General features: G+C 34.7%; 3 protein-coding genes across 3 annotated transcripts; 2 read left to right on the top strand and 1 right to left on the bottom strand.

Moving 5' to 3' along the window:
* Window positions 1-11,470: 11,470 nt before the first annotated feature.
* Window positions 11,471-12,999, top strand: LOC145034724 (epoxide hydrolase 1-like). The gene is made up of 3 exons (XM_078983222.1): window positions 11,471-12,074; window positions 12,264-12,505; window positions 12,600-12,999. Exons 1-3 carry the CDS (start codon window positions 11,604-11,606, stop codon window positions 12,832-12,834), a joined length of 948 nt encoding a protein of 315 aa, XP_078839348.1. The 5' UTR covers window positions 11,471-11,603; the 3' UTR covers window positions 12,835-12,999.
* Window positions 13,000-13,359: 360 nt separating this feature from the next.
* On the top strand, window positions 13,360-14,879 carry LOC145034723 (epoxide hydrolase 1-like). The gene is made up of 3 exons (XM_078983221.1): window positions 13,360-13,942; window positions 14,097-14,338; window positions 14,412-14,879. The coding sequence occupies exons 1-3, from the start codon at window positions 13,472-13,474 to the stop codon at window positions 14,656-14,658; spliced, it is 960 nt and encodes a 319-aa protein (XP_078839347.1). The 5' UTR covers window positions 13,360-13,471; the 3' UTR covers window positions 14,659-14,879.
* A 129-nt stretch (window positions 14,880-15,008) lies between these two features.
* Window positions 15,009-16,353, bottom strand: LOC145034722 (epoxide hydrolase 1-like). The gene is made up of 3 exons (XM_078983220.1): window positions 15,816-16,353; window positions 15,489-15,733; window positions 15,009-15,404 (listed from the first exon to the last, which is right to left on the bottom strand). The coding sequence occupies exons 1-3, from the start codon at window positions 16,290-16,292 to the stop codon at window positions 15,158-15,160; spliced, it is 969 nt and encodes a 322-aa protein (XP_078839346.1). The 5' UTR covers window positions 16,293-16,353; the 3' UTR covers window positions 15,009-15,157.
* Between the last annotated feature and the right edge of the window lie 6,315 nt (window positions 16,354-22,668).

Below are 22,668 nucleotides of genomic sequence, written 5' to 3'. Positions count from 1 at the left end.
TTGATTAAGTAGACATATCCATATCTACTGTTATCATCGGTAAAAGTCAAATAATAACGATTAGCATCCCTTGTGGCATGTTTGAATGGTCCACACACATCCGTGTGTATAAGGTCCAACAAACCTTCACCCCTTTCACATGAGCCTGTGAAGGGTGACTTTGTCATTTTTCCAAGTAAGCATGATTCGCAACTATCATTTGACTTTAGGTCAAACGACTCCAAGACTCCATCCTTTTGGAGTTGGCCTATGCGTTTCTTGCTTATATGTCCAAGACGACAATGCCATAGTGATGCTTTATCCAAGTTATTATTATTAGCAGAATCAATACACAAAACATTATTTCCTAAGTTATCTACAATAGATACAGCTTCATACACACCATCACAAGGTAATGCTTTAAAATAAAGAACATTATTAAAGAAAGCATCAATCGAACCAACTTCATTATCAAACGAAAAGGTGAAACCTTGTTTGTACAATGCATGAAAGGAAATAATATTTCTTGCCATTTCTGGCGAGTAACAACATTTATTCAAATCTAAATTTAACCCACTACTTAGCGATAAAGTATAAACTCCAATCTTGGTGACAGGTGTAACTTTCCTATTCCCCATGATTAAGTTTATTCTTCCTTGCTCCACATTCTCACTTCTTCCTAGTCCCTGCAAGTCACAACAAATATGAATACCGCAACCTGTATCAAGGACCCAAGATTTCAAATGGGGTGAGTTATTAGAAATGATAGTGTAAATACCTGCATGGTTGGGTTTGACTTTCCCATCCTTTACATCTTGCTGGTACTTTGGGCAGTTCCGCTTCCAATGAGCTTTTTCGTGGCAATAGAAGCATTCAGCCTCTTTTGGGTCAGAAGAAGGAGTAATGAAACCTTTCTTGGTTCCACTTGAAGAAGAGCCATCAAGGGTCCGAGCCTTGGTACCCTTTGAAGATCTCTTTCTCTTCCTCCCTCGACTTTGCCCGATTGCCAAGACCGGAGTTGTTTCTGGAGTAGGAGTGATAGCAACCGACTTCCCCTTAAGACCTGTTTCTGCGGTCTTGAGAAGTACCTGAAGTTTGCTGAGGGTGACCTCTTCCTTGTTCATGTGATATGTCATGCGGAATTGATCATAGCACGATGGTAAGGAGTGCAAAATGATATCTATTGCAAGCTCCTCAGGGAAGTTCACATTGAGCTTCAGCAACCGATCCACATACCTTTGCATTTTCTGCATATGGCTCGTGACGGACTCTCCGTCCTTCATCATGGTTGTTATCATGGAGCAGATGACTTCGTACCTCTCTTGTCGTGCACTTTGATGGTATCTTTCCATCAAATCTTGGTGCATTTCATAAGGGTAGAAGTCTTCGTAAGACTTTTGGAGTTCAGCTGTCATGGTGGCTAACATGATGCAAGCCACCTTGGTTGCATCTCTTTCATGAGTATGAAAGTCAGCGATCTCTTGGGGAGTTGCAGTGGACTCGTCAATTTCCTTAAGCTCCTTGTCAAGGAAATATTCTTTGTCCTCGTAGCGGGTAATCATCCTGATGTTTCTGATCCACTTATTGAAGTTGGATCCATCAAAGGTGACTTTCCCACATAGACTCATAAGAGTAAAGGAGCCATTAGGATTCGAGCCAGAAGCATTAGTTGAAGACATCTGAAAAAGAAGAACAAGTTTAGTTTAGATTTAAGAGAGTCCTTAATAAAACACCCAAATGTAATATTAAGGCTAGGATCCAATCACAATATAATATAACTTAGAAGAGGTATGCCGTAATCTAAGCTATACCATATTTGAAAGGTAGGTGAATGACGATTCACCAATTTCCACCACGAAAACCGAAATATTAGATATTTAGTTTTGATTGGTTTTAGAAATTCCTAGATTCTTTGAGATCCAATGAACTTTTCAAAGGCATGTTTCAATCTCGGGAGTGCCCTCCAGGTTTTGTGACTGGGATGCCGAGGATCACAAAACGAGGTGTGAAGTAACCATGCAAATCACTTGGTACCCCTAAAGTTTATCACTCAATCGATGTGCCGGTAAACCACACACGCTCCACCGATACTATAATAAACCTTAAGTCACCCTTTACCTACCTTGTTAAGTCCAAGTTAGTGTGCCGGTTAACCACACACGCTCCACCAACGACTCAGACAAAGTGTAAAGTGTAATTTCATGGATTAGCACCTTATTCACATTTTTCCTAAAGTAACTAAGATTGGGAATTTAATAAACATTTAGTTACTTTATTATATTCATCATACTTTGAATGAGAATTTATAAGTCCTTGTCTTACCCGTTCGGCTAACGACCCTCCACCAGTCAAGCAAGCGGTGGGTGAGAATATTCACCCATTAAGTCACCATTTTATAGGCAACAACCTTATACCCACCTTATAGACCGGCTTCGTGAATGAGGCGTACTAGCAGTAAGACGACTTGTTCTTATACATATATATATATATATATATATATATATATATATATATATATATATATATATATATATATATATATAATTATTAAATCATCATAATATAAGTATAAGGTTTGAATTTTAACTTTTAAAATTCTAGGGGTTGGAACTAAAGTTTTAACTTAACTTTACTTGTTCCAAAACTTGAGGGCAAGTTTTGTAACTTTCAAAACTTTTCATTTCTTGTAACTTATGAGTTTAATAGAGTCATAAAATGAAGACTCTTCATTTTTATAACTCTTGTGTTTTCTTAATGGTTTTAACTCAAGTGTGACTCTTGGTTTTCCATAACTTAAGGATAAGTTATGAACTCCATTAAAACACATTATGATCAAGAATTAAACTACCAAATAGGTTACAAATAATTCCTATGATCATCTAAAACATCATAAGAACAAGAACATGAATATGAACACAATCAAAAAATTACATAAAACTTTGTAATTTTGATAACTAGTTGTTGTAAATGAATTAGCAAAGACATTACACCACCAAAAAAAATTTTCATTTACCAAAATAGTTTAGGGTAATGTTTCTAATTCATTTTCCAGCAACTGAATCGAAATTCTGCACTCATTCGACCCTACTCGCCGAGTGCATGAACATGACTCGCCGAGTTGGTTGAAGATACACATGGACTCGACGAGTCCCCCCAATAGACTCGACAAGTCCGATCGCAGACAGCAAATTTTCGATTCTGTTTTCAACTTTTAAGCACAAATAAGAACAAACAAGCCTAGGCTCTGATACCACTGATGGGTTTTGAGCATTCTAACACTTCCTAAGTGTACATGAAACCCTAATAACCTTGGATCTATGTTTGTATAATTTGTCATGCAAAGTTGATTTCCAAGGTTATATTCCTATCTAGCATACATGGGGAACAATTTTAACATAAAGTATAGATAGAATAACTTACCTTGTTGTTGCTTGTGTTCCTTGAAACCTTGTGAGCCTAGCACCCCAAGTGTGATGCCTCAAATGCTTCACACAACACCAAATGCTCTTGGAAGAACTTATGAGAGTATACTCACTTCTTCAAATCGGCCAAGCCCTCTCTTTCTTTTTTGCAACCGATTTTGGTGGAGATTATATTACTTATATAGTGTTGACACATCTAGGGTTAAACCCTAATGTGTCATGACTCTTCATTTCCATGACCCATGGGTTTGTAACTCCCATGGAGCATCCTATGGGTGGAACCCAACTTGATGATCCATGGAGCCTTTTAGCCCACTATACAAGATATGGATGATTTACTTAATCAACCCATATATTTAATTAGTTATATTTTGTTCACTTAATTAATTCTAAATTAATTCTTGATCAAACTAATCAAATAATATTATTAATATATTAGAACTTATAATATATTAATAATCTCCAAGCGTTATTTCTCTCATTTAGTTTATCCAATTGCATGGTGCCATGCAACCCAAATGGACCATGCCGGGTCGGGTCAAGTACATACCAGAAATAGTTATGGACTTAGACACCTTATCCAACACGTACACCCTTCAAGATCATGAAGGTGATGCCGAAATATGAAGAATCAAGGCTTGGATCTAGTGGTCTTTCAAGTATAACAAGTTTAAGGTTGAAATACTTATGTTTTTGGAGCCTTGGGGTGTTCACGGCCGATGATAGTTAGGAGAGAATGGGAGTGATCACAGTTGGGAGGAAGAGAAATGAGAAGAAAATGAGCACCATATATATATATATATATATATATATATATATATATATATATATATATATATATATATATATATAGGGTGGTGTACGACCGTAAACCCTGTGTACGGTCGTACACACCTTGTGAATGGTTTTTCGGACCGATTCAATCTCTCTAACCTCAAGTAAACACGTTTAAAAACCCATTCATACATTACACTAAGGTTAGAAACTCTCAAACGGTCCTTTAATATGGCTAAAAGGTAGCAGAAACAAGTTAGACTTTGGATTAAATTGATTGACTTTACAATGCGGAATTTCGGGTTGTCAAACATGAAGCGGGACGTCGCCTACTACGTTGAGAGGTGATTGACCTGCATAAATGTCAAGGTCAAGCACCAGAGGCCTCACGACAAGACACAACCTTTGGACATCCCCATGTGGAAATGGGAATATATCACTATGGGTTTCATCAAAAAGCTTCCTAGGGCTGCAAGAGAAGTGGATTTGATTTGGGTCATCGTGGATCGGTTGATCAAGAGTGCCCATTTCATACTGATCCAGGAGAGCATCTCGGCCGAGAAGTTGGCCGATATCTACATCCGAGAGGTAGGTGTCAGTCTCACTTATTTCGGACTGAGACATGCGGTTTATTTCCAGATTCTAGTGGGTACTCGTCTGCACTTCAGCACCGCATTTCACCCGCAGATGGATGGTCAGAGTGAGCAGGACATCCAGACTCTGGAGGATATGTTGTGGGCGTGTATTTTATACTTTGGAGGTAGTTGGGATACTTACCTTCCTTTGGCTGATTTTTCCTATAATAACAGCTATCATGCGAGTATTGATCGTCCTCCCTTTGAGATGTTGTATGGGAGGAAGTGCAGGACCCCGATATGCTGGGGTGAGGTTGGCCAGAGGGTCATGGGGAGTACCGAAGTGGTACTCAAGACTACAGAGAGGATCCAACAGGTATAGAGCAGGCTTCAGACTGCTCAGAGTCGGCAGAAAAGTTATGCCGATAAACGTCATTTGGACCTGGAATTCCAGGTCGGGGATATGGTGCTCCTGAAAGTGTCACCTTGGAAAGGTGTCATCCGGTTGAGGAAGCGGGACAAGTTGGAACCCAGATACATTGGACCTTTCAGGGTTGCATCCCGGGTAGGCAAGGTGGCGTATGGGCTGGACCTGCCAGCCGAACTCAGCTAGATTCATAGTACTTTTCACGTCTCCCAGCTGTGGAAGTGCATGGTGGACGACTTGGTAGTGGTGCCTTTAGAGGATATTCAGGTGGATGACAACCTGAACTACATCAAGCGGCCAGTAGCTATCCTCGACAAGAAGTCGAAGGATCTGAGAAACAAGAGGGTGGAACTAGTGAAGGTACAATGGCAGCACCGCAAGGGTTCAAAATGGATCTGGGAGCCATAGGATGACATGAGAGAGCACTACCCCAAGCTTTTCCGGATTCAACAACCATTCATAATTTGGAAATACACCAAATCGATGTGAAAACTTCTTTCTTGTATGGTGAACTAGATGAATAGATTTATATAAATAAGCATGAAGGGTTTATGGTTAAAGGTCAAGAAAACAAAGTCTGTAAGTTAGCTAGATCACTTTATGGACTAAAACAGGCTCCAAAGCAATGACATGAGAAGTTCGACAACACATTACTCTCTAATGGATTTAGAATCAATGAATGTGATAAATGTGTTTATGTCAAACAATACAAGAATGTTTGTGTCAATATATGCTTGTATGTAGATGATATGCTTATAATGGATACTACTTTAGATGTGACCAATCAAACCTAGAAAACGCTAGACTCCTCCTTTTCCAGGAAGGACTTGGGAGTAGTAGATGTGATCCTCGTTGTAAGAGTTCAAAGAAGACCAAATGGATATACTCTTACTCAATCCCATTATATTGAGAGTGTACTTAATAAGTTTGGACACTATGATGACAAGCCAGTAGTCCCCCATTTGATGCTTCTAGTCATCTTAAGAAGAATAAAGGTGATAGTGTAGCTTACTTAGAATATACTCAAGTTCTTGGTAGCTTAATGTATATTATGAATTGTACTAGACCAGACTTGGCTTATAGTGTAAGTAGTTTGAGTCGTTACTCCCACAATATTGGGAAAGATCATTGGTATGCATTCGTGAGAGTGCTTAGATATTTAAAGCATACAATGAATTATGAATTGCATTACACGAGGTATCTTCCTGTACTAGAAGGATATTATGATGCAAACTGGATTTCTAATACTTCTGAGGCACAATCCACAAATGGATATGTGTCCACTCTTGGTGGAGCCGCTATCTCTTGGAAATCATCTAAGGAAATTGTGAATACTCGTTCTATGGTGGAAGCAGAGTTTGTTGCTTTAGATAAAGCTACTGAAGAAGCTGAATGACTTAAAAGCTTCTTAGAAGGTATTCATGTGTAGCCTAAACATGTTACTACCGTTGGTATTCATTGTGATAGCGTGGATGCTCTCACTAGAGTACAAAGCAAGATATATAATGGCAATTCAAGACACATTAGGCACAAACACATTACAATAAAAGACTTGTTGAAGAATGGAATAATTTCCGGTAGTTACATAAATTCAAAGGAAAATATAGTTGATCCTTTAACAAAAGGCCTTAGTAGAGAGCAAGTTCTCTTCACATCGAGGGTAATGGGCTTAAAGCCAACATAATGAGTCATCACCTGGCGGAAACCTAACCTAGCTACATTAGAGATTCCATGGTCTAGGTTTAATAGGACAACTAGTTGGGGAAGACTCAAAGAATCACTAACACAAAGGTATGCTCACTCCTATGATATTTATTTTGTGTTTTCCGTTGATGATATAGGGATAAATTCTTTATTCTTAATAATGTTGATGGGTTTTATAGTGGAATAGCACGAATTATTCCAAATCAACATTACCTATATGAGATGGATGTGAGGTTGCATCTTTGGGAGCTGATATGGCTAAGCTCTCTAAAAGTCTAATAAAGAAAGGATCATTCATGACCGAAATGAACACATGGTAAGAAATGAACCATGCTTAGACATGATATGTAGGATACCTCTTGTTTTGATTCTACTACATAAAGTGGTCAGTTCAAGACTCTAGTTCACTACCTACAACGTAGATCCAAGTAGTACTCGCTATGAAAGGTTCAAGTTTTACAACACCTATTCAGATGCATGTAATATCTTAGTTCCCCTACTTGAATATCAAATTTCACTTATTTTCTATTAAAATGTGGAGTATTCTTGGAGTTTGAATAGAAAATGTGGGGTATTGTTGGAATTTTCTTCTACAAAATTACAATATGGGACTTGTCCCACATAGGAGGAAGAGAAAACCTTTTCCTACCTTATAAGTCTTGTCCCAACTCATTTAATCAAAAGGATCAAGTAATGGGTTAAGCATCTTGGGTTTGGGTTGTGGTGTAAAATATTAAATATTAATGGTCAAAGATAGGGCCTTGGGCTTTGGTGCTCTTGGGCTCTTCTTGACTAAATAATATTTTTTTATATAATATGAAATTAACTAGTAATTAATTAATTTTTATTTATTTAGTAAAAAAACCAAATTCTGTTAAATATATGATTACTTGTAGATAGTTTTTAGCAGTTAATTTCGGCCGGTGTTTTACAACCACTATTGGAAGCCTATGAATGGAGGAATTCAGACATAATTTAAGGGAAAAAAACACAAACACTTTCTCTCAAAAATCATTCTTCATATCAAATGGATCATTGTGAGTTTCGACAGATTCAAGATCTGTTCTTGAATTGGTTGTTGTATCCTTAAGATAGATCCGTTTCGGGGCAATTTTTATCTTAGGACACTACAATTGCAAGCCTCAATTTACTATTTCAAGTTTCTATTTTCTGTTGTCAACATTCAAGTATGTATTCTGATTTGTGAATCTTTGATATATATATATATATATATATATATATATATATATATATATATAATCGTTTAGCATTTTAATTTTGATAGTTGTTAGGCCATCTCCAATGCATTGAACTCTTAAATGTTCAGTGGATTGCCACATCAATATTCCACTAACTATACCATTTAACTTATTAAACTCTATACTCCATTAAACCCTTAAGAGTTCAATGGATTTTCACATCATCATTTTAATTTTTTTTATAAATAATATTAATAAATAAAACTAGAATATTACATTAATTAGAAATTCAAAGTTACAATTACTAAATATTAATTAAAGATTACAATTTTGAAATTAAAAGTTACAAATAATATACTACATAAAAGTACAATATATAAAATACAAATTTTACTTCATATTGTATTTTATTTTAATCTATTCACATAGCGATTTCTCCAAATTTCACGTCCATCTTTCGACATGGTACTGGGATCCATGAAAATGATTGAAATTTCCTTGTTCTTTACCTTTTCTTCTTTAATTTTCATCTTTCTTTCTTTCAATGTATTCTTCATATCCAAAGAGTTTTGGTAGTGTTCAAAAGTCTTTTTATTTTCTTCTATATGTTTTTCAAGTATTTCATCAAGCTTATTACCAAATGATGAAGTTGAATTGGTAGCTTTCCCTTTTGCTGTATTCCTACCAATTGGACGAGTTGTAACTTCATCATTATCCAGGTTAAAGAAAGATTATGTATTTGATGAAGACATAGATGCCCCAGATGCAATGCTTGAACCTTTCCATTTCTGTTCATTTTAACGATATTCCAAATATGTTTATGCCTAAAATCGGCACCATATCTAGCATGATAATGCTCAAAAGCTGCACTTTTGAGATCATTCTCAAACTATCCATTGAGGTGTTGACTTTTCAACAATATATACATTTGATTAAATGCAACTGCAAATGGGTTCAAGTAAGGCAAATGCATTTTGAGGTTGGCTTGAGTTCTTGCAACGTTCGACGTGTTGCTTTTTTCATAGTACGCACTAATTCGTCACCAGAACTCTTTATCACGTTGTTGACTTCCGGTAATGCTATCTTTTGAAATTTGTAGCCAAGATTTTGCCAACAACATTTCTTCTTCTTTACTCCAGTAGGTTTGTTTGTTTGTTTTTTTTTTTTTCCCTTTTTTGTCGTTTGTTGGTAGGAGTTTTTGTTGGTGTTGGCTCATTTTCTAGAATATAAGGAGGATCCGGGCTGGTAGAATCTGGGTATGCATTTTGGTATGAATTTTGTGAATGAATATTTGGATTTGGGTATGGATATTGTGGATAATTGTTTGGACTTGGATATGGACATTGTAGATGATTGTTTGGATTTGGGTATGGCTGTTGTGGATGATTTCATTTTACTTTAATTTGGATTTTATTTGAGTATAATTTGAATTTCATTTGACTCTATATTTTTTCTATAAAAAAATACAACCTTTTTATTATTTCATACCTACAAATTCAAACTATTTCTTATTTATTTCTTATACGACGTCATCATCATCCTCATATGGTTCTGCTTCTGAATTCATAATCAACCATCTCACAAGTAATTCTACATTTAAATTATATAAGGAGCTAAAATGCTTGGGAGCAGAATAGTCAGATGTTGGAAGTTCAAGACCTCCTGGACAAAGTCGAAGATATATAGATAGAAATCGTGAAGAAGGACATAAACGTCTTTGTAAAGACCATTTCGATGAGCATCCTATTTTCCCACCTCAAACGTTTAGACGAAGATTTCGAATAAGGTGAAAACTATTTGTTCAAATAGTTAACGGTATCTCTAACCATTCTATTTATTTTCAACAAAGAAAAGATGCTTTAGGAAACAATGGTCTTTCCCCTTTACAAAAATGCATTGCTGCCATACGCCAATTGGCATATGGTACAACTGGTAACCTCTTTGATGAATACATACAAATTGGTGAATCAACTTCAATAGAATGTCTACAAAACTTTTGTCGATGTGTGATTAAGGTTTATTCAAGCCATTATTTGAGAAAACCTAATGATAATGACATCCAAAATTTAGCACAAAAACATTTAGAAAATCACATGTTTCCTGGTATGCTTGGAAGTATTGATTGCATGCATTGGCCTTGGAAAAATTGCCCTGTTGCATGACAAGGTCAATATACTCGAGGTGATCAAGGTTGTCCAACAATTATACTGGAAACAATTGTATCACAAGACCTTTGGATATGGCATGCATATTTCAGGGTTGCCGGGTCTAACAATGACATTAATGTACTTAACCAGTCAACATTATTCAATGATGTATTAGAAGGTTATGCTCTTGAATGCAATTTTACTATTAATGGAAGAACATACACAAAAAGATATAATTTTGCAGATGATATATATCCTGAATGGGCTACAATGGCTAAAAGTTTTCCATATCCGGCTGACCAAAAAATGATCAAGTTTAAAGAAATGCAAGAGGCTACCAGAAAGGATGTTGATACAACATTGGTGTTCTTTAATCTTATTGGGCAATTGTACGAGGTCCAACAAGATCTTGGCAACTTAAAAACATAAATGATACAATGTATAAATGTATTATATTACATAATATGATCGCAGAAAATGAAGGAAATGCAATTAGTAAGTGGTCAGATGATGTTGATCCTCCTATACATGTGAATCGAGGACCTATCGAAGAAGTTCAATACCAAATTCAAAGAAACTCTGAACTACATGATAATGCAATATATCATGCTCTTCGAAATGATTTAATGGAGCATATTTGGGAACGTTTTATTAATATGTAATTTCACCATGTTGTATTATAATAAATGAGATGTTATCTTTTTAAAATGTTTTTAAGATTTATATATATTTGTATTGTTTAGAATAAAAAATATGAAGTAACTTAATAAATTAAATTATTGAATATAAAATAAAACAAAGTATATATATATATATATATATATATATATATATATATATATATATATATATATATATATAGTTTGCTTATTGAAAAAAAATATATTAAATGTTACTTTCTATATAAATTAAGAAAAACAAACAAAAAAAGAAAAAGAAAGAAATATGTTTTTATAATAAATTTAGAAAAGAAAGAAAGAAAATATAAATTGAGAAAAAAAAAAAAAGAATAAGTTTTTATAATAAATTAAGAAAAAGAAAGAAAGAAAAAAAAAAAAAGTTTTTATAATAAATCGAAAAATCTATTCAACTGCAATCTTTTTCTCGTTAAACTCGGCATAGAATCCCATTGGGATGGCCTTAACAAACACCGGATCATCTCCGCCCGCCACGAAGCTTGTCTGCTTTAGGATTGGAAGAGGAATATAATGTGCACTAAACAACCGATAGTTGACAGCAGGCCAGGCACCTATTAAATATTTCAGATTTCGTGAAATTCAAGGATGGATCAAAAGCTTCAAGATACTTCAACTATCTCGAAACAGATTCCCGTGCACAATTTTGCAGAGTTGTGATCCAAATCAACAGAGACGAAGATGGAAGGGATAGAGCACAAGATGATCAGCGTCAATGGTATCAATATGCACGTTGCAGAGATGGGTCAAGGCCCAATTGTACTACTAATCCACGGTTTCCCTGAGCTCTGGTACTCCTGGCGCCACCAGATCATCTACCTCGCCGCTCATGGGTACCGAGCAGTCGCCCCGGACCTCCGTGGTTACGGAGACACCACCGGTGCACCTCTCGACGATCCTACCAAGTTCACTACGCTTCACGTTGTCGGAGACATGGTAGCACTCATCGATGCTCTTGGTGCCGATATGGTGTTTGTTGTCGGGCATGACTGGGGCGCCTTGATTGCTTGGCGCCTATGTTTGTTTAGGCCTGACAAAGTTATAGCCTTGGTCAATTTGAGCGTTCACTTTAACCCAAGAAACCCTAAACGGAAAATTTTAGAGAATGTTCGTGCTGCATACGGAGATGATCATTACATTTGCAGATTTCAGGTGACATTCGTTCTTCGTTTCACTTGGTTTTGATGGGAAAATGCTGTCAAACCTATTAATTTGATCTATGCCGATTTATCGCTTCTGCTGTTACAGATTAAAGACTCTTACCCTAATGTCAAGAATCATAACTTATTCTCATCTCTTTGGTCTCAATCTTTTTAACTCTCGTTTTTAACTTTGTTGCAGGAACCAGGGGAAATGGAAGCTGTGTTTGCTAGTTATGGAACCAAGAAAGCTATTGAGAAATTCTTGACATACAGGGATCGTGCTCCTTTTTATTTCCCTACAGATAAGCCCTTTGGAGCTTTGTATGATACCCCTGTCATCTATCCATCATGGCTATCTGAAGAAGATGTTGATTATTACACCAAAAGATTCGAGCAAACTGGCTTTACAGGAGCACTAAATTACTACCGTTGTGTTGACCTGTTAGTTCCTTTACAATTCTATGAAAATTCAAATCACTACCCTTCATTTGTTTCTGGAAATTGAAATCTTGATTCTTGATTATCTTACTTGTAGAGACTGGGAACTGGAAGCACCATGGACAGATGCTAAAGCAAGTGTTCCAGTAAAGTATATTGTTGGGGAGTTAGATTTGGTGTATAATGAGGAATACGTAAAGGGTGGTGGATTTAAGAAAAATGTACCTCAGTTGGAGGAAGTTGTGGTGATTGAAGGCGCAGCTCACTTCATCACTCAAGAAATACCAGACAAGATCAACAAACACATTTATGACTTCTTGCAGAAGTTCTAATGTTCTGATTTGGGGGAGCTTCCATGGAGGAGTGTAGAATGAAATTAAGGAAGATTGATCACACCAATTGTAATATGTAAAGGAGATTAGTAATCACCTCCATACATATATAATTCAGCATACATAAGGAGTTAAATTACAATACCTAGTGATATCTTACTTTGACTTTTATTGTTAGTATATGTTACATTGTTTGTCATTACATTGTTAAATTACAATACCTAGGCAGTATAATGTTTCATGTGTAGATTATTAGTAAAGGATATTATTGTTTCTTGGACAATGTAAGATTTATTGCTGATTTCACAATCGCACATGGTAGTAATTAATTTTAAAAATATTAAAATTGTTTTAAACGTAATAAAAAATTAATATTTGGAAAAACAAAAATATATAATATTCTAAAATTTTAAAAAATGTATTTATTATATTTAAAAATTAAAGTGTACAAATAAATTTAATGTTTAAAAATAGTATAAAGTATAAACGAAATTTACCCTATTTAAGATTACTTTAAAATTTTGATTACATAAAAGTGAAACTCGTGAATGGATAATGCTTCAAGATACCGACTCTCTTGAAATATACTCCTTTGTACAATTTTGCAGAATTGTGCTCCAAATCGATAGAGGCGAAGATGGAAGGGATAGAGCACAAGATGATAAGCGTCAATGGCATCGATATGCACGTTGCAGAGATGGGTCAAGGTCCAATTGTACTTCTAATCCACGGTTTCCCTGAGCTCTGGTACTCTTGGCGCCACCAGATCATCTACCTCGCCGCCCACGGGTACCGTGCAGTCGCCCCTGACCTCCGTGGCTACGGAGACACCACCGGTGCACCTATCGACGATCCTACCAAGTTCACTACACTTCACGTTGTCGGCGACATGGTCGCACTCATCGACGCTCTTGGTGCAGATAAGGTGTTTGTTGTTGGGCATGACTGGGGCGCCATGATTGCTTGGCGCCTGTGTTTGTTTAGACCTGACAAAGTTAAAGCCTTAGTCAATTTGAGCGTTCACTTTAGCCCGAGAAACCCTAAACGGAAAACGGTAGAGAATATGCGTGCTGCATACGGAGATGATCACTACATTTGCAGATTTCAGGTGAGATTTCAGACTTGTACTTCCTTTCATTTAATTTCATTAGAAAATGCTGTCGAACCCATTAGTTTGAGCTATACATATGCGGATTTATTACCAAAACTTAGTCATATCTTTGGGCTCAATCTTTTTGACTCTCGTTTTAATTTTGTTGTAGAAACCAGGGGAAATTGAAGCTGTGTTGGCGAGTGTTGGAACCAAGAAAGTTGTGGAGAAATTCTTGACACACCGTGATATCAATCCAATTTACTTCCCCAAAGGTAAGCCCTTTGGAGATGCACACGATACTCCTGTCATGTTGCCATCATGGTTATCCGAAGAAGATATTGATTATTACACCAAAAAGTTCGAGCAAACTGGTTTCACTGGAGGAATAAACTACTACCGTTCTATGGACCTGTAAGTTTTTTTTCCACTCCCACCTCTTATTTGGAGTTTTTGAAATTTGAAATCTTGATTATCTTATTTACAGAAACTGGGAACTGGAAGCGCCATGGACAGATGCTAAAGTAAGTGTACCAGTGAAATTCATTGTTGGGGAATTAGATTTGGTGTATCATATCCCAGGCGTGAAGGAGTACATAAATGGTGGTGGATTCAAGAAATATGTGCCTTTGTTGGATGAAGTTGTGGTGATCCAAGGTGCAGCTCATTTCATCACTCAAGAAACACCAGACAAGGTCAACAAACACATTTATGACTTCCTCCAGAAGTTCTAACATCCCTTAATGTTATGATTTGGGCGAGATTCCATGGACAAGTGTAGAATGAAAGGAAAACGCCAAGGATATCATTGATCCATTGACCATAGCTATGAAGGAACGGAGAAAAAGATGTATATATATGTTTGTTGCTAAAGATGAAAAATATATAAAATAAAAACATAAAACACCAGTAACGTAAGAAAGTCTTACAGAAAGATGCATATTTGATAGAAACATATTCCATGCATAATTAGGCTTTCAATAGCATCTTCAACATGCCTTTTTTTTTCTTTATTTGATTGTCTCATAGAAAAAACTTGTTCACTAAGCCAAACATTAGTATAAACTTCATATGATATACCAAGTCCAGGTCACCAAAGCTTTGAACTTATTTGATTGCCTCACATTATTTAAACTAGAAGCAACAAAGCTTTGAACTTCTTCCCCAAAACACCAGTATAAACTTCATATGGAATGCATACCTATTATAAGTTGGAAGGAAGCTGGAAATTGGTCAGAATTTCTGCAGAAATTCAATTATTAGCTGGTTGATCTCATGGGGCTTCTCTTGATTGATGAAGTGGGCGACACCTTCCATAACAACAACTTGTTCGAGAAAAGGAACATCTTTCTGAAACCCACCATTGTGTATGTAGTCTCTGATGCCAGGCATATGATATACCAAGTCCAGGTCACCAATGATGAACTTAGAAGGCACCATCACTTTTGCACCCCGCCATGCTGCAGTGAGCTCCCAGTGCCTTTACAAACAAACACAAGCAAAAAGGAAAAATGAATCAACTGTTAATTTGCTGTTCCACTTTGTGCTTGTGAAATTAACTTACAAGTGGAAAGCACGATAGTAGTTGATTCCACCAGAAAAGCTTGTCTTTTGGAGTTGAGTAGCAAAGTAGTCAACATCTTGTTCAGACAACCAAGGTGGCAAGGTGACTGGGGCATCACCTGGTGAATAATGAAATCCTTTACCTTTAGGAAAATACCATGGTTCAGGGTCTCTAAATGTTAAGAACTTTTTAACTGCTGTTTGTGTACCCAATTTAGCTAACTCGGCTTCAATTTCACCGGGTTCCTACACTCATATATAAAGTTATATTAACTAAGTAACTCGTAACTTTTTTTTTTTTTTTTTTTTGGGGGTAAATCAATTGTACCTGAAATCTGGTCATGTAGTGATCCTCCCCATATGCATCTCTCAACATCTCGACCAGATCTGTTTTTGGGTTTCTGGGAAGAAACGGCACACTCAGGTTCACCAAGGCTTTGACTCGTTCAGGTCTAAACATACACAAATGCCAAGCAATGAATGCACCCCAATCATGACCCACAACAAACGCCTTTTCACCTTCGCTAGCTATGGCATCAAGAAGCCCAATCAAGTCGCCTACCAGATGGTGGATGGTGAACTTGGTGTGGTCATTCACTGGTGCACCCGTTGTGTCACCATAGCCACGGAGGTCTGGTGCCACAGCTCGGTAGCCATGATCTGCAAAATACAGAATTTGGTGGCGCCAGGAGTACCAGAGCTCAGGGAAGCCATGGAGGAACAAGATTAATGGACCTTTACCCTTTTCTGCTATGTGAATGTTGAGTCCATTGGCAATCACTGTCTTGTGTTCTATACCCTCCATCTTGTATAGTTTTGGGAGTGTCAACTGCCAACGCCTAAGTGTTTTAGGTTTTATATAATATATATATATATCTATCTCTTGTCTAACAGCTGAAGTCCACACTTTTTCTATCAAGTATTTTGTTGCCGTAAGTGAATATTAAACCTTTGTAGCCGTCCACCACAAGTCAATAACTTTTTCTATTCTACTTTTGGAAAAATATATTTGATAAACTTTTAGAAATTTTTTTTCATTGATAAAATCATTATATGATATTAGCAAGGGAAAATGACTCTTGAAGGTAATAAACTTTTGCGTTTGTATTTTTTTTTTTTTTTTTTTTTTTTTTTTTTTGTATTCAATATACCATCGAACTTGTTGTTTGTGTTCACCATAACCCTTTTGACCGGCTTTTAACCTCTGATAGTTGGTCAAAGGGTTATGGTGAACACAAACAACAAGTTCGATGATATATATTGAGTACAAAAAAAAAAAAAAAAAAAAGGAAAGGGACCAAATGAGAACAAACGCAAAAGTTGGTTACTCTCCTGAGTCATTTTCCCTTTACTTATTACCGCAAATCCCACGTCATCTTCTACTGATATTGATGATTTTATGAGATTCATTTTTACTTATCTTCAAAACATAACCCACGAAAGAACACTATTCATACATGTACAACTTTGCAATGCACTTGAATATTTATTAGTGGAATCTTGACTAAGTTGACACATTTTATAACTACATTATGATTTATCGTATCTTGGATTCTAGACAAGTCTACAAACGAGTGGAATCACAAATGCTGTGATTTTTGAGTTTAATTAGCTTTAGGATCGAATTCATGAAATGAGATATAACATCAAAATGTACAATATCATGCTGGTTTTGCAGACACATCACCATAATATACATTGAGGTAATGTTTATGCTGATAAATATACCTTTCATACACAATCAAATTCTTTTGAAGAAAGGTGTTGAAAGCTAACCACAGTAAGCATAACATATATCATGTTTTAACGAAGTTACCCCTCTAAAATGCTCTTCATATACGTTATAGCCAAAGAAGGTTGTAGTCTTTGATAATTTTACAACTTTAATTTCATTTAACTTTTCGGGGAAAATGACCCAGGAGGGTAACCAACTATTGAATTTGTTCTCATTTGGTCCATTTCCTTTTTTTTTTATTCAATATACCATCGAACTTGTTATTTGTGTTCACCATAACCTTTTGATCGACTATCACAGGTCAAAAGCCGGTCAAAAGGGTTATGGTGAACACAAACAACAAGTTCGATGATATATTGAATACAAAAAAAAAGGAACCAAATAAGTACAAACGCAAATGTTAATTACCCTCAAGAGTCATTTTCCCTATTAACAATTCTGATTTTATTCACATGTTATATTTATTTTGTTTTATTAGCATTAAACATATTTACTAATTTCCTAAAACATTTGTTATATTAGATGAATACTTCAAACACAATAAATCAACACAACTAACACATGAATTTGTATGGATATCAAAACCAAAAAACCACATGCATATGGAATATAAATGAAAATCCACTATAAATGAGATTATGAGAATGTTACGTGGCTGAAAATCTCCAAAGGAAAAAGGGACATGAGAGTTGATGTAATTAATGAAAAGCATGATATCTAAATGACTTTATATAATAAACAGAACACATTTGTAATATATAGCGTAATTATAAATAATCTTATGAAGGGTATAATTTAAATAATTTAGAAATATAAGAACGTTGAACTCTGATACTACTTATAACAATATTATTGTTATTTGATAGACAATTACATATACAAATGATTGTAAGAGATTAAAGTTCTATAAATTTTAAAAGTGACAGATCATATATATATATATATATATATATATATATATATATATATATATATATATATATATATATATATATATATATATATATATATATATATATATATATATATATATATATATATATATATATATATATATATATATAGGTTCTATGGAAAACAAAAAACCCAAAAAATCATAAAAATACATAAAAAATACTTAGAGATCACAATTTTTTTTTTTTTTTTTTTTACTTTATAAATGAAAAAATCGCAGCTTTTTCTTCAAATTCGCTGATTTTTTTTTTTTTTTTGAAAAAAATCAATTTTTTTTTCAGCGATTTTTATAAAAACCTGCGATTTTTTCATCTATAAACTCAAAATTTTTTTTGTAATCTCTAACTATTTTTTATGCATTTTTATGAGTTTTAGGGTTTTTTTTTTTTGTTTTCCATATATATATATATATATATATATATATATATATATATATATATATATATATATATATATATATAGGGAAATGATCAAATGATACACCTAAAAGGTTGAAAACGCGAGAACAAGTATATGCATTTGTGATTCCATGTATTCATTTGTGGAGAAATGATAAATTTTTACGCACAATCAACATGAATATGCTTTTTCTCTTCGCTTGAAATTAAAGGCGTAAAAATTTATAATTCCACCACAAATGAATACATGGAATCATAAATAAATATACTTTGTTCTCGCATTCTCAACCTTTTTGGTGTTCTCATTTGATCCTACTCCTATATATATATATATATATATATATATATATATATATATATATATATATATATATATATATATATATATATATATATATAGAGAGAGAGAGAGAGAGAGAGAGAGAGTTAGGTTATTGTGCTTTTGATAGCTATTATGTGCATGTATGGTTAATTGTGGACCAATCATTTTATTTATTTAAAGTAAGTGATTTATAACTATTATTAGATAATACAAAAATACCATCTAAATTTATTAAAGAATATTTTAGTCAATCAAGACAACTTTAAAAAAAAAAAAGGAAAATTGGAGATTTATGGGATAATCATGTTTTTTTTTTTTATATTAATTCAATTTCAAACTTAATTTGTAAACATAAATTGATTTTATTTTTTCAGAATGTTATTTTTAAATTATATTATTTTTTTGAACTCTCAGTTAAATAATAACAGCATTCTTATATATATATATATATATATATATATATATATATATATATATATATATATATATATATATATATATATATATATATATATATAGACATCTGTACTTAAAAACAAATTAATATACATTCTTACAGATAACAACCTTCTAGATTTTAATATAATTATACATATTTTAACAAAAGTTAGTCTTATTTTCATATTTATGGACCTGTAAGTTTTTTTCCACTCCCTCCTCTTATTTGGACTTTTTGAAATTTGAAATCTTTATTATCTTATATACAGAAACTGGGAACTGGAAACACCATGGACACATGCTAAAGTAAGTGTACCAGTGAAATTCATTGTTGGGGAGTTAGATTTGGTGTATCATATCCCAGATGTGAAGGAGTACATAAATGGTGGTGGATTCAAGAAATATGTGCCTTTGCTGGATAAAGTTGTGGTGATCCAAGGTGCAGCTCATTTCATCACTCAAGAAACACCAGATAAGGTCAACAAACACATTTATGACTTCCTCCAGAAGTTCTCATATCCCTTAATGTTTTGATTGGGTGAGATTCCATGAACAAGTGTAGAATGAAATGAAACATTGATTGTTGTTATTTACTTTATAGTTTATCACTACAAGAAAAAGGGGTATCAAAGGCTGACATAATCAGTCTCCGATGGTCAACAATCAGTCTCTGATGATAATCAGGGACTGATTTAGCTAATCCCCAACTAGTCCCCGAGACCTAGTCTTAGATAGTCATTTTTTAATATATATAGGACTGAAAATCAGTCCTTAATACTATCTTTTAGGGATTGAATATCAGCCTTCTATAATTTATTATTCAGTCTCCAATATTTTTCAATAAAATCTGTATTTTGTGTCGTATCAATCTCTTATACTATCTTTCAAGGACTAAATATTAGTCTTTGATGCTATCAAGTTCAGTCTTAAATTACAAAATCAACTCCATTTTTTTTATAAACTTAAAAGGATTATAAAAGAATAAAAAGCCAATTAAAATAATCAGTTAAAGAAAAATAATGCACAAGACCTCAATCCATAAACACCACAACATTCTACTTTATGGAAATTGTCATTTATAATATTATACATTCAATATGTTAAATTGACATCATTGGCTTAAAAGTAAGAAAAATAATGCACAAGACCTCAGTGATAATGTGATATCCCCAAAATCTCGGTCAGAAAAGACCGATTTTCATTTATGCTTTTAAAATAATTTCAGAGTAAATCCTTTTGATTTGAAAGATTTGCGGAATTTGTTCCCCAAAACAAAACATGATACAACAATGTTTACCAAAGCATTTCATAAAAGAAATGTATTTTCATTATATAATCAAAACTCGGGGTGTCATGTTCCGATACAGACCAATAAGCATAAACGATAACATTACAAGTCATTCAACAAATATATACATATACAGACTTGTAAACAAAACAACTTGATGGTTCATCCATCTTACACCCTTGCGCCACTTCCTGTAATACAAATAAAACTGAGTGGGTCAGGCTTGGGAGCCTGGTGAGTATATAGGGTTTTCAACCCACAATAAATAATTAAATTAATTATTATCAACCAACAATAACCCAGTTACCCATTCCCGTTATTCTCACTTTATGTCCCTAAAATAACTAACACAAGGACCTAATCTAAGAATATTTTCATCGGGGTGACAACACATGCTGCGGGGGTTCCTCAGCAATATAAGTCAAATAAGGCAACCATGAGGGGGATGGAATACAGCGAATGAACACCCAAGTTCATTAACACCTACAGGTTATGAGCCTGCTAGCGTTCCACTAGACTGTCTAGAAAAGTCTGTGGTCGTCATCTAAATTCCGCTAGATGACTGGATCAAAACAACAACGAGACCCCTCATCTGTTTATTACACACCAACTATCTACCCATGTTCTACCCAACATATTAGTAGATAAAAACATAAATTTTTATACATATTTTCAAAACCTGTATAGCATGCTTGATCAATACATTTTCCATATAACAGATGAGGCACACACACATAACACGTATTTCATATAGAAATAATCAGATCTGTAAGATAGAAGAAAGTGAATATACATTCACACACATAACAACAAAATATACACATAACACGTACCTCGTATAAAATACTTCATAATTATACGTTAGGAGAAAGTAACAACGCACTCACACATATAAACAACAATATACTTAATACACTCAAACCATACTTGTATTATTATTGTGTTTATGAAAGGTAGTATACACTCACTTGATCAGAGGATGATCGGACAACACTACGACTTGTAAAAGTAGTAATCCTCAGCAGATCTGGAAGATCTCTACAAAAATCGAACTTCTCGCGGGTAGAGCTTCGGCTCGGAAACCGCACTTCTCGGGATCTTCGGGATCTTGGGACTTGCTTCGGGACTCGGGAATATTACCGGGGCTTCGGGGTATTTCTGGCACGCAAAACGATGCAAAACGGGAGAGAGAATGGAGAAAAATAGCAAAGAAGTCGGCTGCCCTCGCATCCTATTAATAGGAGGCTGATGCCTCGCAGTACGTGGGGCGTACAGCAGTACGCGGGGCGTACTGCCTACGAAACGTCACTGCATGCGTCATCCGAAGTCCTCGAGTGCGAGTGTCGACACTCTTCGCTATACGCGGGGCGTACTCCGGATGAGCCCGGTGACTCGCCTTCGGATAAGGCCGGATTTAATAATTAATTTTAATTATTAATTATTTAATAAACTTCGGAAATTCATATCTTCTTCATACGAACTCCGTTTTCGACGTTCTTTATATCCACGCGAAGGTGAGACTACGCTCTACAACTTTTGTTTAGACTCCGTCGGCTAATTTTGAATTTATTTTTATTATTTATTTTTAATAGGCCGGGACAGAAAATTTCGTTATAAATTCATAACTTCTTCGTTTGACGTCTGTTCTTGCCTAACTTTTTATCGCTTTGATACTAACAACGAGATCTTCGATTCTCGTTTAGATCACTAAGGCTAAATATCGCTTTAACGTAAATTTCACTTTTTACGTTATTCAGCGGTGCCGGTTCTGTCGCGAAACTTCGACAGGTCATAACTTCTTCATGATAACTCGGATTTCGGCATTCTTTATATCTTTGGAAACCTTGTTTCAACTACTACAACATTATCTAAAGATATCAAGTTTATTGTACACTTAAATTTTGATGCTTATTTTTATTCTTAATTAATCAAACCACATAATTAAGCAATTAAGCACAAAACACATAATACTCAAATAATACACTTCTATTATTTCAAAACGGGTTACAAAGGTTAACCTAGACTATAACATTGCTAAAAATGGAA

The sequence above is a fragment of the Lactuca saligna genome, chromosome 3, assembly GCF_052625555.1.
Source record: "Lactuca saligna cultivar CGN05327 chromosome 3, ASM5262555v1, whole genome shotgun sequence".
Taxonomy (NCBI): domain Eukaryota; kingdom Viridiplantae; phylum Streptophyta; class Magnoliopsida; order Asterales; family Asteraceae; genus Lactuca; species Lactuca saligna.
Note: the sequence above shows the minus strand (reverse complement) of the source record. Positions and strands in the feature narration are given on the sequence as shown.

Bases quoted from the DNA above. Each gene is read 5' to 3' on its own strand.
- LOC145034724 (XM_078983222.1), top strand. From the start codon at position 11,604: ATGGAAGGGATAGAGCACAAGATGATCAGCGTCAATGGTATCAATATG. The intron at 12,075-12,263 runs GTGACATTCGTT...ACTTTGTTGCAG, and splicing joins ATTACATTTGCAGATTTCAG to GAACCAGGGGAAATGGAAGC. The intron at 12,506-12,599 runs GTTAGTTCCTTT...TCTTACTTGTAG, and splicing joins TACTACCGTTGTGTTGACCT to AGACTGGGAACTGGAAGCAC.
- LOC145034723 (XM_078983221.1), top strand. From the start codon at position 13,472: ATGGAAGGGATAGAGCACAAGATGATAAGCGTCAATGGCATCGATATG. The intron at 13,943-14,096 runs GTGAGATTTCAG...ATTTTGTTGTAG, and splicing joins ACTACATTTGCAGATTTCAG to AAACCAGGGGAAATTGAAGC. The intron at 14,339-14,411 runs GTAAGTTTTTTT...TCTTATTTACAG, and splicing joins TACTACCGTTCTATGGACCT to AAACTGGGAACTGGAAGCGC.
- LOC145034722 (XM_078983220.1), bottom strand. From the start codon at position 16,292: ATGGAGGGTATAGAACACAAGACAGTGATTGCCAATGGACTCAACATT. The intron at 15,734-15,815 runs GTACAATTGATT...ATATGAGTGTAG, and splicing joins ACTACATGACCAGATTTCAG to GAACCCGGTGAAATTGAAGC. The intron at 15,405-15,488 runs GTAAGTTAATTT...TTGTTTGTAAAG, and splicing joins TACTATCGTGCTTTCCACTT to GCACTGGGAGCTCACTGCAG.